We start from the raw sequence: 17,442 nt of genomic DNA, 5'->3' as shown, positions 1-17,442 counted from the left end.
GATGGTTCCAGAGTCCAAGCTGTGCGTCGAGGTGAGTCCGACTATATCTAGCCGGAACCTCTCAACTTCGCGCACTAGCTCAGGCTCCTTTCCCCTTCAGAGAGGTGACATTCCACGTCCCAAGAGCCAGCTTCTGTAGCCAAGGATCGGACCGCCAAGGTCCCCGCCTTCGGCCACCACCCAACTCACACTGCACCCGACCTCCTTGGCCCCTACCATAGGTGGTGAGCCAATGGGAAGGGGGACCCACGTTGCCTCTTCGGGCTGTGCCCGGCTGAGCCCCATGGGTGCAGGCCCGGCCACCAGGTGCTCGCCATCGAGCCCCACCTCCAGGCCTGGCTCCAGAGTGGGGCCCCGGTGACCTGCGTCCGGGCAAGGGAAAACGCCGTCCAAAATTGTTTTTCTTCATAGGAGGTTTGTTTAACCGCTCTTTGTCTCATCCCTCACGTAGGACCAGTTTGCCTTGGGTGGCCCTACCAGGGGCATAAAGCCCCGGACAACAGAGCTCCTAGGATCATTGGGACACGCAAACCCCTCCACCACGATAAGGTGGCGGTTAAAGGAGGGGAAGTAAATTGATAATAATAATAATAATAATAATAATAACAATAATAATGAATTGAAGTCAATCAAAATTTCACTTCTAAACTATAATTTTGGTTTTTTTTACAAATAGCAGAGCAATGAGTGAATACTTACAGACTTGAGTTTTCATAAATTGGAAACGCAGGTCATTGAGGTCAGTTGCTGAATACCCTACATCCTTTGGTGTAGAAAGACAACAACACTGCTTTGTTTCTTTTTCCAATTTAAATATTGACCAAATTTGAAGCTGTAGTATCCACTCAAGCCTGACAAGTCTGTCTGAGGATCAGGCTGCATGTTTTTAGTCCTTTCTCCTTGAAATTTGGTAAAAGTTGAGACGTGCTAACAACTAGTGGAGCATCAGTGATTGGTGGGTCAATTATGGACAATGAAACCCTCACAAGAAGTCACTGGCATTGGTATTCACTCTCACTTCTGACTGATGGATGAAAATGACCATTTAAATCTCCACAATGTGCCAGATGATGGCAAGATTCTGATGGCAGCAGCTAAGGGTACTTGCACAAATGCACGAATTGATGTTTTTTTTTAAAACAAAAGTTATGGCTGCATGGTTATAATAAGCAACTGGCAACTGCACATGAAAATCAAAATTACAACAACTAGTCTAGTTTTTGCTTTTATTTCCTCATTTTTGTTTAATTCTAGTTCACATATTTTTGAATTTTTATTTTAGTTTTAGATTATGAAAATTTTATCTTTAACAGCATGTTTCGTTTTCATTTTTGTTATTGAGAAAAACACTGGTCATCTGCTAACAAAATTACAAAAGTTTCTCCAATAACATAATAGAACTTAAACATAATTAAAAATGAGGTAAGAGAGTTTGACAATGGAGTAATGCCTGCTGCAAATGGGTTTTGTCGTCATATGTGTATATTAAATCATATTTCAGTCATGTCAAGCAGTAGTGGTCATTTGGAACATTAGTAATGACTTGGCTGTATTTTTAAATCAATATATTCCATCCATCCATTTTCCAACCCGCTGAATCCGAACACAGGGTCATGGGGGTCTGCTGGAGCCAATATCAATATATTGGTAAATTGATAAAAAAGAGCATCCAGTTATACCAAAAACATAAAAATGTCTGGGTGCAGTTTGGGTCATTCCAAACTGCAAATGTAAAGTTTTTTTAGAATATCTACTCTTCAGGAAGGCTGTCCAAAAATAATGAGTGAAATATTGCACATGACATTGCATTGTAAAAAAAACAATAGGTGACAATATTACAATATTTAAAAATATTAAAGGAATTAGTAGATGTTACTTGAAAATCAATTCTTCAATTCGAATATAAGGACACAGATGCAAGCTGACTAAAATTAAATTTTACACAGAATATTACACAGGGAGAACCATAGATTCATGTAATATGTTACAAGCAGTGCAGCCAGCAATGTAGCAGATAGCATAGCACTGCTCAAGTTGATGATGATGTTTTGCAAAAAATAGTGGCATAGAGACTGAATGGCCTTGTCTTGTCAAATTTGATCTTAGTATTTTTTTTCTATATAATTAGCATAACATGCCTCTAGTACACTGTAGTGTAGTGTATTTTTTGTACTAAAAACTAAGAAAAGCAAGCTGTTTCAGGTTTAGCTTTGTAGCAATTATTCAAAATAGAAATGTTATCTATTTATTTAATTAGGTTTAAGTAAAATGTAACCTGTCCCGAAATGCCACTCTAGCACACATGCACTTTTAAAGCAGAATTTTATTTTTCTTATTTGTTCATGGAAATCTTTAAATTGCATATAACAAAATTAGCATAACATTTCCGAAGCATCCTGCAAATGTCAAGTCTTAATAAACATTCATAACAACCTTGTATCACCCGTCGCCATAAAGAAGACATCGTCTGGAGCATCAATCCAGTTCATTCGGCGGCCTTTAACTGGAGGCAGTGAGCCGTGTTTAAGAACCCTCTGATTCCTATCAAAGGGCTTGCCATTCAGCAGGTAGGTCTTGTTAAGACTAGCCTGACATAAGGGGCGTAAAAGCAGGAAAGGTGAAACAAAGTAAATAAACATGCTTATCATGGGAAATTGTCATTCATTATCTCCTCCAAATCATAAAATTAATAAATCTTCTCCAAATCTTTCATATATTGATAAAGTGACATAATTTCTGGTCAGTCATTCATTACTGTTACTAGTGTAATGTGGTGTAAGTGGGCATCACACCGCACAATCTGTAGACACCCTTATACCATTATGTTTCTGAACAGGTTACATCAAATGTAGATTTAAAATCAAGTAGTTTTAATGTATTTGGCATATATAAAAGAAAAAAGAAAAAATCTATTCAATTAAAAAATATACATATGTGTTAAACAACTTGGGATTTTAGCCGTTACCCAGTAGCAAATTCCTTAGAACCTATAATCAGCAATGGTGAAACCACAGGTTTTGTTAGGAGGAAAAGTTCTGGAAGAATGCAATTATAAAGACACTACATATTTTGAGTATACAATTTCTTAATTTAGTTCATATGAAAAAGTTTGGGAACCCCTCTTAATTCTTTGGATTTTTGTTTATCATTGGCTGAACTTTCAAAGTAGCAACTTCCTTTTAATATATGACATGCCTTATAGAAACAATAGTATTTCAGCAGTTGCAGTAAGTTTATTGGATTAACAGAAAATATGCAATATGCATCATAACAATATTAGACAGGTGCATAAATTTGGGCACCCTAACAGAGATATTACATCAATACTTAGTTGAGCCTCCTTTTGCAAATATAACAGCCTCCAGACACCTCCTATAGCCCTTGATGAGTGTCTGGATTCTGGATGGAGGTATTTTTGAACATTCTTCCATATAAAATCACTCCAGTTCAGTTAAATTTGATGGCTGCCAAGCATGGACAGCCTGCTTCAAATCATCCCATAGATTTTCGATGATATTCAAGTCAGGGGACTGTGACGGCCATTCCAGAACATTCTACTTCTCCCTCTGCATGAATGCCTTTGTAGATTTCTAATTGTTTTGGGTCATTGTCTTGTTGGAATATCCGACCCCTGCGTAACTTAAAATTTGTGACTGATGCTTGAACATTATCCTGAAGAATTTGTTGATATTGGGTTGAATTCATCCGACCCTCGACATTAACAAGAGTCCCAGTCCCTGAACTAGCCACACAGCATGATGTAACCTCCACCAAATTTGACAGCAGGTAGCAAGTGCTTTTCTTGGAATGCGGTGTTCTTCTTCCGCCATGCAAAGCACTTTTTGTTATGACCAAATAACTAAATTTTTTTGTCTCATCAGTCCAAAGCACTTTGTTCCAAAATGAATCTGGCTTGTCTAAATGAGCATTTGCATACAACAAGTGACTCTGTTTGTGCTGTGAGTGCAGAAAGGGCTTCTTTCTCATCACCCTGCCATACAGATGTTCTTTGTGCAAATTGTGCTGAATTGTAGAACGATGTACAGATATACCATTTGCAGCAAGATGTTCTTGCAGGTCTTTGGAAGAGATCTGTGGGTTGTCTGCAACCACTCACACAATCCTGTGCATATGCCACTCCTGTATTTTTCTTGGCCTGCCAGACCTGGGTTTAACAGCAACTGTGCCTGTGGCTTTTCATTTCCTGATTACATTCCTTACAGTTAAAACTGACAGTTTAAACCTCTGAGATAGCTTTTTGTAGCCTTCCCCTAAACCATGATACTTAACAATCTTTGTTGTCAGATCTTTTGAGAGTTGCTTTGAGGATCCCATTCTGTCACTCTTCAGAGGAGAGTCAAAGGGAAGCACAACTTGCAATTGACCACCTTAAATACCTTATCTCATGATTGGACACACCTGGCTTAACGAGCTAATCCAACCAATTTGGTGTTGCAAGTAATCAGTACTGAGCAGTTACATACATTCAAATCAGTAAAATTTCAAGGGTACCCAAATTTTTGCACAGCCAGTTTTTCACATTTTATTTAATTTCAAACAACTAAATACTGCTTCACTAAAAATCTTTGTCTGGAAAACACCCCAATACTCAAATGTTCCTAGGAAATGAAAGACATATCACTGTTATCTTTTTTGTTGAAAGTAAATTATTATGCAGGCTGAGTGGGGTTCCCAAACGTTTTCATATGACTGTATGAAAAACTACTGTATGTCAGATTAGAAAAGAGACCTTGTGCAACAGACCTCTGCTTAGAAAATGCTACAGCAACAAGTAGAAAACTTAAAACATAAAAAATCTGTTCAAAATACATTTTTAGAAATAAAAGTTTTAACTTATGCTGTTCTTAAATTGACGGTAGCAAAATACTTACCATTTGCCTTACTTGGCTGTGGTTTTGTAGACCTGAAAGAAAGGCAGACAGTTGTTTACATAACTCATGTAATACAAAGGGGACAGAGACAGGAAAAAGTAGATAGATAGATAGATAGATAGATAGATAGATAGATAGATAGATAGATAGATAGATAGATAGATAGATAGATAGATAGATAGATAGATAGATAGATAGATAGATAGATAGATAGATACTTTATTAATCCCAAGGGGAAATTTACATAATCCAGCAGCAGCATACTGATACAAAAAACAATATTAAATTAAAGAGTAATAAAAATGCAGGTAAAAACAGACAATAACTTTGAATAATGTTAACGTTTACCCCCCCCCCCCCCCCCGGGTGGAACTGAACTGTCGCATAGCTTGGGGGAGGAACGATCTCCTCAGTCTGTCAGTGGAGCAGGACAGTGACAGAAGTCTGTCGCTGAAGCTGCTCCTCTGTCTGGAGATGATACTGTTTAGTGGATGCAGTGAATTCTCCATGATTGATAGTAGCCTGCTGAGCGCCCGTCGCTCTGCCACGGATGTCAAACTGTCCAGCTCAGTGCCTACAATAGAGCCTGCCTTCCTCACCAGTTTGTCCAGGCGTGAGGCGTCCTTCTTCTTAATGCTGCCTCCCCAGCACACCACTGCGTAGAAGAGGGCGCTCGCCACAACCGTCTGATAGAACATCTGCAGCATCTTATTGCAGATGTTGAAGGACGCCAGTCTTCTAAGGAAGTATAGCCGGCTCTGTCCTGTCTTGCACAGAGAATCAGTATTGGCAGTCCAGTCCAATTTATCATCCAGCTGCACTCCCAGGTATTTATAGGTCTGCACCCTCTGCACACAATCACCTCTGATGATCACGGGGTCCATGAGGGGTCTGGGCCTCCTAAAATCCACCACCAGCTCCTTGGTTTTGTTGGTGTTCAGGTGTAGGTGGTTTGAGTCGCACCATTTAACAAAGTCCTTGATGAGGTTCCTATACTCCTCCTCCTGCCCACTCCTGATGTTGCCCACGATAGCAGTGTCGTCAGCGAACTTTTGCACGTGGCAGGACTCCACGTATGTCTAAGATGTAGTGTGGCACATGAAAAACATGGATTATGGCTCAGAAGACTGCTGAGTGTGTGCTAAGAGCTGAGAGTTTACTTTCCAACTATGACCTATCTGTCCATTTACCCATTTTCAATTGTAAGGACAAGGGAAGTCTGAGCCTATCCTGTCAGTACTCGTAGCAAAACAGGAAGCAGTGCTAACTCTGAAGACCATCCATCATAAGAGACACTCTCATACACACTCTTTTATAGTGGAATAGTTCACTGTCAATAGTAAGTTTAACAAGTATATCATAAGGTAACAAGAGAAAATCCAGGCAGACATGGGGAAAAGAATAAACTCCTCACATACTAAAGCTAAGCTGTGATTTAAACCCATGTAGCTGGGGTAGTGAGGTAGTAGTAAAAGAAACAGTACTAGCCACATTATCTAAACATTCAGATTTTAATAATGCAAGTGAATATTTCTAAAGGAAGGTTCACATTGTGTTATAGTAAAAAAACCTGAGTCTAGATATATATAGTATACTTTATCTTCCTGAACATACTCTTGCCTAAATGCAAGACTATGTTAGATATGTGCCCTATGGAAGTGACTTCAATCTGGAGAAAAAAAAAACTGGACCTGGGATTACTAACTCTGGTGAAATGATAGCTGTAACCAGGTTTGTTCATTCCTTCCATTCTTCTTTTACTTATTAAAATCATTTATGTATTCTTTTAATGGCATAGTCTTGAATATCAGATAGCGAGAACTACAAAGTTAGCTTAAAAAGGTTCATGCCATATAATTAAACTTTCCTAGATTAATTAAAAGCTGGATATTCTTACCTCGAGAAGTCATTAACAACCGTTTCTTCAAGTTACCTAAAGAAAAAAAAATATCCAAGGCTCTAGTGATGTAATGCATACAGAGGAAGCAACAGAGTTATTACATTAAGCATACGTACAGAATTAGCTTGCAGTCACTAGAGACAGGCCATAAAACTTAAGTGGTACATACAGTGCATCCGGAAAGTATTCACAGTGCATCACTTTTTCCACCTTTTGTTATGTTACAGCCTTATTCCATAATGGATTAAATTCATTTTTTTCCTCAGAATTCTGCACACAACACCACATAATGACAATGTGAAAAAAGTTTACTTGAGGTTTTTGCAAATTTATTAAAAATAAAAAAACTGAGAAAGCACATGTACATAAGTATTCACAGCCTTTGCTCAATACTTTGTCGATGCATCTTTGGCAGCAATTACAGCCTCAAGTCTTGTTGAATATGATGCCACAAGCTTGGCACACCTCTCCTTGGCCAGTTTCGCCCATTCCTCTTTGCAGCACCTCTCAAGCTCCATCAGGTTGGATGGGAAGTGTCAGTGCACAGCCATTTTAAGATCTCTCCAGAGATGTTCAATCGGATTCAAGTCTAGGCTCTGGCTGGGCCACTCAAGGACATTCACAGAGTTGTCCTGAAGCCACTCCTTTGATATCTTGGCTGTGTGCTTAGGGTCGTTGTCCTGCTGAAAGATGAACCGTCGCCCCAGTCTGAGGTCAAGAGAGCTCTGGAGCAGGTTTTCATCCAGGATGTCTCTGTACATTTGCTGCAGTCATCTTTCCCTTTATCCTGACTAGTCTCCCAGTTCCTGCCGCTGAAAAACATCCCCACAGCATGATGCTGCCACCACCATGCTTCACTGTAGGGATGGTGCCAGGTTTCCTCCAAACGTGACGCCTGGCATTCACACCAAAGAGATCAATCTTTGTCTCATCAGACTGGAGAATTTTCTTTCTCATGGTCTGAGAGTCCTTCAGGTGCCTTTTGGCAAACTCCAGGCGGGCTGCCATGTGCCTTTTACTAAGGAGTGGCTTCCGTCTGGCCACTCTACCATACAGGCCTGATTGGTGGATTGCTGCAAAGATGGTTGTCCTTCTGGAAGGTTCTCCTCTCTCCACAGAGGACCTCTGGAGCTCTGACAGAGTGACCATCGGGTTCTTGGTCACCTCCCTGACTAAGCCCCTTCTCCCCTGATCGCTCAGTTTAGATGGCCGGCCAGCTCTAGGAAGAGTCCTGGTGGTTTCGAACTTCTTCCACTTATGGATATTGGAGGCCACTGTGCTCATTGGGACCTTCAAAGCAGCAGAAATTTTTCTGTAACCTTCCCCAGATATGTGCTTCAAGACAATCCTGTCACGGAGGTCTACAGACAATTCCTTTGACTTCATGCTTGGTTTGTGCTCTGACATGAACTGTCAACTGTGGGACCTTATATAGACAGGTGTGTGCCTTTCCAAATCATGTCCAGTCAACTGAATTTACCACAGGTGGACTCCAATTAAGCTGCAGAAACATCTCAAGGATGATCAGGGGAAACAGGATGCACCGGAGCTCAATTTCGAGCTTCACGGCAAAGGCTGTGAATACTTATGTACCGTACATGTGATTTCTCAGTTTTTTTATTTTTAATAAATTTGCAAAAACCTCAAGTAAACTTTTTTCATGTCATTATGGGGTGTTGTGTGTAGAATTCTGAGGAAAAAAATTAATTTAATCCATTTTGGAATAAGGCTGTAACATAACAAAATGTGGAAAAAGTGATGCGCTGTGAATACTTTCCGGATGCACTGTATACATGTTAACACCCTATTAGCATGGGTCCCTTTGAAAATGGGATTCCCAGCCCATTGAGAGATGAGGGAAAGATGTTTATAGGAGATCTTTTGTTTCAAGGAGAAGAGAACTGAAACTTAGAAGAGAATAAAAGCTTGCAATAGAAAAAAAAAAGAAAATGACCAGGTGGAGGTTATATGTGTCCAGGACCATCAAATGTCAGCTGGTGTGCAAGTTCTGTTTGGCACCAAGCCATGTTCCAAAACATTTCCCGTTCAGATAATGTTTTTCCCCAAGCTCAGAGGATTTTCCATGTGTTTTTGTGACTGAGACGAGAAGGGCCCTTTTATTTCTACTAAGAAGAGATTTTATTTTAATTCTTTTTCATATACATCCTGGTTTCTGATCAGAAGCTGAGGATAATTCTGATTGTTTCAAGGTGAATAATTTTCTTTGAAAATCAGAAACTGAAACTTTTAGATTTACCCATGCCATCAGTTTGAAAGGGATAGGTGTTGAAGTCATGTTAAGAAAGCTTGTGTTTCACAAGAGAAACAAAATTAAATAATTCATTCTATGTTGTCGCTTCAATTGTAAACAGCAAAATGGGCAGGCCCCGCATTTTCTTCAAGGCAAGGTAAATAAACAACTTCAATATTATTATTTACTATTTTATTTCTTATTTGGTGTCATGGGTCAGGTGACTAAGTTAATTCATTCCTACTATTTTTTCAAAAATCATCATATCCTTATGCTGCACCCATTACAAAGAAACATTTATTTCTTTCACATTATTTAAAGCTTATACTCAGCATTTACACTGACAGTGACTTACCTCAGAAATATATTCCCTGTTTTGAATGATTTTTGTTTTATTAACAATATACTTGCTCTCCACTCTTTTCTTTTAGTAATATATACAGTATGAGAAATATGCTTGAATGTAAACAAAATGCTTACTGCTTTTACTATATGGCCACTGTTTTTTGTCCATGTATGGTTCTTCTGTCATTATGGTAATTAATCCATTTATGGGTCTCAGTATGGTATCCATCCATCCATCCATTATCCAACCCGCTGAATCCGAACACAGGGTCACGGGGGTCTGCTGGAGCCAATCCCAGCCAACACAGGGCACAAGGCAGGGAACCAATCCCGGGCAGGGTGCCAACCCACCGCAGGACACACACAAACACACCCACACACCAAGCACACACTAGGGCCAATTTAGAATCGCCAATCCACCTAACCTGCATGTCTTTGGACTGTGGGAGGAAACCGGAGCGCCCGGAGGAAACCCATGCAGACACGGGGAGAACATGCAAACTCCACGCAGGGAGGCCCCGGGAGGCGAACCCAGGTCCCCAGGTCTCCCAACTGCGAGGCAGCAGCGCTACCCACTGCGCCACCGTGCCGCCCCCAGTATGGTATCAATTTTCATATTTGGATTCACAGAATAAAAAGTGTAAGAACCCCTGATCTTTATCGATCAACTATATCAGCAATGTTTTTTAAACAATGCAGTTTCACATGATGGCTACTCAATATATTTTCAGGAACTGCTCTTAGAACAATGCAGATCATCTTAGAAATAGCACTGACCCAATCCCTTTTAAAGGAACTTTAATTACAATTCATTTGAAAATGTCTTCACACTCTACAGATATTTCAAAAAGCTCTACTAAATGATAACAAGTTTGTTGATGACAACTGAAAACAAAACATACTGCATCTTTATATTTTTTCCTCTTCAGCATCTGAGTTTGCAACATATACAGGGTGAGCCAAAATGAAGTACCACATGGTTAAATTTAGACAGACAGGTAAGCATTAAACATAAAATCTCCAGGCCGTTCTTGGATTGTAAGAACGCCTGAAATCATCCAAGCTGAAAGGGCGTCAATTTTACAGACTCCTAGATGTTCAGCGCACAAACAAGCTTCTGCCTTAGGCACTTCCAACATGCCTTTGAGGAGGAGTTTGCATGAGGACCTTAATTTCCATCCACACAAAATGATGGTAGTGCAGAAACTTAGAGAGAGACTGGGAGAGCCATAGAGAGTTGTGCGTGAACATTCTGCAAACCGTTCATCAAGATGCCATTGTCATGTGCAGCCACGAGGCACATTTCCATTTGAATGGTTGCATAAATAAGCAAAACCTTTGCTTTTGGGCTGAAACCAACCCTCGTGAACTTCATCAGAAACCCCTGAACAGTGAGTGTGTTACAGTTTGGTGTGCTGTTGCAGAATTTGGCATTGAAGGCCCTTACTTTTTTGAGGAGGAGGAGCAATGGTCACCATCACCTTCAGAACCTTACATTGAAATGCTAGAGAGCTTTTTGCGGCCCCAACTGGAAGAAGTGGTTGTGGTGGATGCCTGGTTTTAACAGGATGAAACAAGAGCTCATATAGTGCGGAGATCCGTGCAAGTTTTGCGGGAGATGTTTTCGGGGAAGCTGATCTCCCTGCATGGCGATGTCGGGTGGCCTTCACATGTGTCTGATGTCGCTCCGTGCATTTTCTTCCTGTGGGGCTATCTTAAATCGACATCAAAACCTTGAAGCCCTCAAGGACACTATTCCCCTTGAAATGGCCAAATGAGTCATGTGAGCGTTCAGAAATTGTCTCAAAGAGTGTATTGCTAAAGATGGCCACCACTTTGAAGACATCATTTTTAAAACACAGTGAAAAAAATTTATTTTGTATACCCTTTCTTGTATCGTTTTTGTAGAATAAACGTTTGAAATATGGTACTTCTTTTTGGCTCATCCTGTATATGGACACAATTTATGATCCAGCAACCTATTTTAAACTTTATAAACCTTTTTGCAAGAGACTGCATAACATTCAACACTCAGTTTATGTTCAAACTTGAAGGTACAGTATTACATGCTCACTTTCTAGATGAGGCTTATTCTAAGACCTGTCATTTTCTTCAATCAGAATATATCACCTTAAAAATAAAATGAGTCATCAAACTAAGTATATGCCTATGAAAACTATAACTGGCATGAGACAAGAAATGTAGAAAGACTTTATATAATCTCAGGACCCAGAAAAATGCTGTCACACTGAGGACAGTTTGTGGAATTTGCAATAAAATGACCAATGGAAGAACATAGGAAATATATGCATCACTGTCTGAACTTGAACATGAAACTCAAAATTCTGATGAAATGGAAAAATTGTTTATATGCAGTTGTAGACCTCAGGAAGTCCTTGTCTTGAGTGGAAGCATGTAACACATTAAAAGGAAACCATGGCATGCTGAGGGAAAAATGATGCCAGTGAAAGGTTCTGCATCAGGTTCAGGCATTAAGATCTATTCATTAATGACTTAGGCAAAACTTGCTTTTACATTTTATCAAATCTCTACTATTCAAGCTATAAACTATTGCAATTAACACATTTGCATTGAAACAAACTTTGAAAAAAAGAAGAAAATTACTGAACACAATAAACTTACTGACCTTCAACCCCATTGTGTTGTTCATAGCTTCGTTTACCCAAAATAGTTGTAGAGCCATGGTTGATTACTGGAGCAACTTTGACAAAGCTGCCACTGACTGAGTGGGAAGCCAAAGCAGATTTAACTGTTTTAGGCTTAACATATGGGTGGAGCTCTGTAAATTAGAAACAAAGATTTTCAAGTAAATATGTGTATTTTCACAGCTTAGTGTCTTTTTCTGAAGAAAAAACACAATCACCTGAAAATGTCTTCACATCACCACCCTGGCAAAAAATGTAATACATATACCATTATCAAAAGGATTTTATATATACTATTTTTTTCTCACAAGTACTGTACTTAGGTTTTCCCTTTGTTTAATCTTCTGACATATCTGTTACAAAATGTGTTTTTTGTTTTAAGAATTACTCATTAAATATTACATCTTTAGTCTTCCAAATGATTTTTTAAAACATTATGAATTCATATTTGCTAACTATAAAATGTGCTTAATGAAATTACAATTCATTTGTGCAATGATTATAAGAAAGTCTTTCAAAAACTGAATCCATATTATTCTACTACTAATTAATGAATACTGAAGCACTGGTAGCTTATCTCAGAATGCATGGAGACTATGTATTTCTAGTTCATAGGATATAACCTTATTTTAATGAATTCATATTTGCTAACTATAAAATGTGCTAAATGAAATTACAATTCACTTGTAAAACGAATGTAAGAAAATCTTTCAAAAACTGAATCCATAATATTCTACTACTAAGCAATGAATACTGAATCACTGGTAGGTTATCTCAGAATGCATGGAGACTATACATTTATAGTTCATAGGATATAACTTTATTTTAATGTAAGAATGTATTCTGTGAAGTAAAAGTCTTTAACAAAAGCACTGTCTGGGAAGTGTGCCCTTTCAGCAACACAAAAATGGCATTATTTCCTCTATGAAATTCTTTTTCTCTAATGTGTCATGATTTCCTGAAAATACACAGTACATTCATTCCGGAAAACTGCTTAATAGTTTAAATTTTCCAAAAGCATTCCAAAACCTTCAGCCCAGTGACTTTCACGCTTTAAAATTAAGTTTGTATAAAGAATTAAAATATAGTCACTGGAATTAGGCTACACTGTGCTATAACCTAATAAACTGGATTATACCCACTTATTATCTGCAGTCACCTGTACGCAGGATCACTTCAATATGACCTAAAGCTTATTATTTCTTGTAGTTCACTGGGGTCTTTTCAACATGGCCTTCTTAATCATTTAGTTTAGATATTTCTTGTAAACCTGTTTCTGGAGTTCCTCCATGGATGCTGGGTTAAACTACTACAAATGTGATAATTACAAGCAAGTTCTTAATATAATCAATGGATTCTGTGTCTAAATTAATGGAAAACTTTATGGAAAACTTGAGATGTCAGTGTTTTTTGCTTAATCAATGTCAGTAGAAGAGAGGAATCTATTTTATTATGTTTTTTTAATATATTTTAAAATTATGCATTAACTCAATAATTAAAATGTATGTATTTTAGAGACATATTGTATAAAGAATGTCAAAACCTCCATGCAGTGCCTTCAAAGGTAATAGGTTAATAAACTAAAACATCAATACATTATAGATGTATAAATACATCTGATATCTAGATTTTTCTTCATGTACATAGTGCCTGTTTCCATTTAGTAGATGATTTCAGGGTTTGGAAAGCAGTGTGTGAATACTGCTTCTATCATTGCATCATGTACTGTATGTTTTCCAACACAGGTTAAAACACAGCAAATTCAACAGCAGGTTGTCTTACAACTACTGTAGTTTCTATTTCCATAACAGGGTTATTTTCTTAAGTACACTCTAAACTGCAGGCCTAGTTGATACAGATATTCCACGATCATTTTCATTAGCATTTCAACACATATCAATACAGACACTATCACTAGCCTGTAATCAAATATTACATCACTTCTTTGCATAAACAAATGTAAAACATAAGTTTAAATGTACGCCCTATACCAGCCAGTTAGCGCAGGAGAACATTCTAATACAAACTTGGATATATTTTTTAATCTGGAATGCAATTACAGATTTTTTAAAACAGGTATGACTAAGAAAAAATAAAATATGCCTATTTTCTCATATAATTTATTAAAACCTACAAATTATGACATACTAGATGCTAGACAATGTATAGAGACATGAATAATGACACAGTACTATGCATAATGACAATCAGCTTAGGGCAGAAAAATGCTTACCATGTATAAATTACTGCGATGAATAACAAAACAAATCTGATATTACCTGCACACTAAAAATGCACTGTATATGAAAACAATTCATTACTACACTTAAGCTTTTTTGCTTTAATTTTCTTCACTATTTTGTGAGTAGACATTTTCAGGTTTTCATTCATTTACAAAAATCTTTTCTAATGTATTTTTTAAGACTAAGATTGTTTTAGCTTATGATGATACTTGAAAACATAACTAGCATTATTCACTACAACTCTCTCAAAGAATATTCTTCCTATTGGTGTATTTTATTTTTCTTGTACTATGCGTTGTGTGAAGAAAGTTAATTTCAATTAAATTAACTATAAAAACGTGTTTATAATGCAAAAACACCTGGCTTTGAAGGCACTATATGGATATTTTGACATTGAAAATTCAGAGCAATTTTATTGACTACTGGAATGCACTTGTTCAAAATCAGGGATTGTTCATAAAATATTAAAAAACCATTGAACCGAAAATTTCAGTTTGCTCTCAACTCTCAAGATATGAAAATGACTCAAATACCACAAAATTTAATATTCTCAAATTGTCTTAATCCAAATCAGTTGTATGGTGCTGGAATCCAGGCCTTTTGATGAACTGGCATCCTGTTCTACCTTGGTTCTAAAAAAACTGTTCCTCTAAATTGCAGTATTTAAAACTAAAACACAAAGCAGCATGTTTGACAAAAATGTAACAAAATGTACTTTGTTCTCATTGATTAACATAATTTTTTAAATTTATTATTCAGTTCTAAAATGTGCTTAACAAAAATGAGTATTATTTGTCTAGTTTTCTTCTTTTAAATTTATGTTAACTTTAATTATTCAATTACTTTCTAATAGTTTTTAAGCAGAGTATAAAAACAATGTACCCTTTAAGGAAGTCTAATTCTGTATCATTACCTCCTGTTTGTGCTCATCCACAAGTGGCTGCTTTAAAAAAATCAAAACAAACAGGACAGCAAAGACTTAATTCAGAATTTTAGTTTAACTATCCCAATTCTTTTAATAAGACACACTTTGAATAGCTTTGATGGACTCTGCTTTCAGGTAAATTTATTAAGTAGCTACATATATACAATATACCTGTATAGATTAAGAACAAAATCAGCCCTTTAACTGATCATGAACTTTGCTTACAAGTACAAAATTGCCAAACTATAAATCCACAAGGGGGAGATAAAGTTAGAAAATGAATCAGAGATTAATTAATCCATTTAAAAAATTGTGTTTCTCACAGTCCTAATAAATTACATACTTACCCAGGTACTTGACTATAGACTCCAAAGGCTTCCTGAACATCGGTATCATTTTCACAGTCTGTTTGGCTTTATCAGGTAGTCGAGCTGTGCCTAATTATGAATGGAAACAAGAACAAATTGCTTGAAGCCAATTACCAGATATGCCTAGATGCAAACACTAGGAAGCTCTAAGCTCTGAACCAGTACTTTTCAAAAATATGTATATTAGATGCATATTTTCTTCTATGCATGCTTAAACAAAAATTGAAATACCTGTATTTAAATTCTTTAATTTTTGCAAGTAAATCATTGTATTTTTCCTACACTGTATGCCCATTAAATTACACTGAATTATGCTCTTTTAAAATTTTCCTGTCTAGAACACTTAAGCAATTATGATCTGTCAGGGATGTCAGGGACATATTATTTGTTTTTTTGTGTTATGCTTTTGTTTAATTTTTATTTCCTTTTTTTATTACAGAGATGCCTATCGTCATTTTATACATTTGCTTTTTTATTTTGTGTGCATGTTTGCATGGGCACTGTCATTTTGTTAAATGATGTGGTGGGTTGGCACCCTGCCCGGGATTGGTTCCTGCCTTGTGCCCTATGTTGGCTGGGATTGACTCCAGCAGACCCCCGTGACCCTGTGTTCGGATTCAGCGGATTGGAAAATGGATGGTTGGATATTATACAATAGTATATGATACACATGCCATATGATTCATGATATATAAGATGGCTGCTCACACTGTAACTTGAAAAGGAAAAACCACATAGGAGACTAGCAAGCACGCAAATAACCAAGAAATATTTTTGAAAGACTCTAGTTTTAGCCTTTAATTTAATTTTATTAAGATACTTGTCTTGTTCTTAAAGATTCTGATGGAAGATTTAACAAATAACTAAATGATGACCTCTTGTTTTGCTAATCAAAAAACACATTTTTAGTTTTCACCACTTGATAAGCAGACTGTGGTCCAGTTTCTCAATAATAAATAGTGAGAGACTCACTCATGCTTTTCTCACTTGTTTCTCACCAAGTGCTTTCACCTGATTTTCAAAGGCTTATTATAAAATGATTGGCAGAAAGTGGGAATCTCACGCCTATGAAAAGAAGCCACACCAAAAATAACTCCTTTAAGCGGCATGGACACTTAAAATTTTGATGAAAAAAGAAGTTTTAAAATTGGGACCCAATGTGAATCAATGCAAACTAAATAATGAAATAATGAGAGAATTCAAAATAGAAAAATAGAAAATGCAACAATAAATGAAAATTATAAATGGCACTAAAACAGAAAAATTAAAACAGTTGTTGACAGTTGAAACAGATTATTAAACACTTGAGAGATGGAAGGTGATGTTTCAAAGGTAATTGTGCCAGAATCATGCAATGTTTGTACTAGTGGCAGAATTGATATAAAAACTAAAATAATACATGTAGGACACAATCTAACTAATGCAAAGCCGAAAAACATTCACTATTAATTAACTAATTAATCTGTTGTCAACGGTGATTTACACATTTAGAGTAAAATATTTTTTTCTTCAAACATAGTTTTTAGGCTCATCAATGGGGGATTTAATCCTAATATGTGTACCATCAATTACACCAATCATACAGTATTTGGACACTCACAGATTGCAATAAAAAATATTTGCCTTCTAGCAGGCCATGTTTTATACTGTTGGAAACTGTTGGGTTTGTTTGGTGATAGATAGATGCCCAGAAACAGAGCACATATTTCCCTCAGCAGTCTATTACTGTAGCTGCACATTCAGTTTAAAGCCCAAAAAAGCTCTCTTTTAATCTATTCTATTCTTTTGTGCCTCTCACACAGCCAAAAACAACACAGAATAGCTACAATCTTAACACAACTTCTTCAGGATA

At 37.1% G+C, this 17,442-nt stretch overlaps 1 protein-coding gene across 1 annotated transcript in view; it reads right to left on the bottom strand.

Annotated features, from left to right (window-relative positions):
- LOC114654989 (metastasis-associated protein MTA1-like) overlaps nt 1-17,442 on the bottom strand; it is a 294,679-nt gene that overhangs the window by 23,793 nt on the left and 253,444 nt on the right. The window contains exons 15-19 of the mRNA XM_051933272.1: nt 15,570-15,659; nt 12,036-12,188; nt 6,790-6,825; nt 4,893-4,924; nt 2,434-2,588 (exon numbers count right to left, since the gene is read on the bottom strand). Of these exons, the coding sequence (XP_051789232.1) occupies nt 2,434-2,588; nt 4,893-4,924; nt 6,790-6,825; nt 12,036-12,188; nt 15,570-15,659 (466 nt within the window). The remainder of the gene's footprint in view (nt 1-2,433; nt 2,589-4,892; nt 4,925-6,789; nt 6,826-12,035; nt 12,189-15,569; nt 15,660-17,442) is intronic.

Source organism: Erpetoichthys calabaricus, chromosome 1 (genome assembly GCF_900747795.2).
Source record: "Erpetoichthys calabaricus chromosome 1, fErpCal1.3, whole genome shotgun sequence".
Lineage (NCBI taxonomy): Eukaryota > Metazoa > Chordata > Cladistia > Polypteriformes > Polypteridae > Erpetoichthys > Erpetoichthys calabaricus.
Note: the sequence above shows the minus strand (reverse complement) of the source record. Positions and strands in the feature narration are given on the sequence as shown.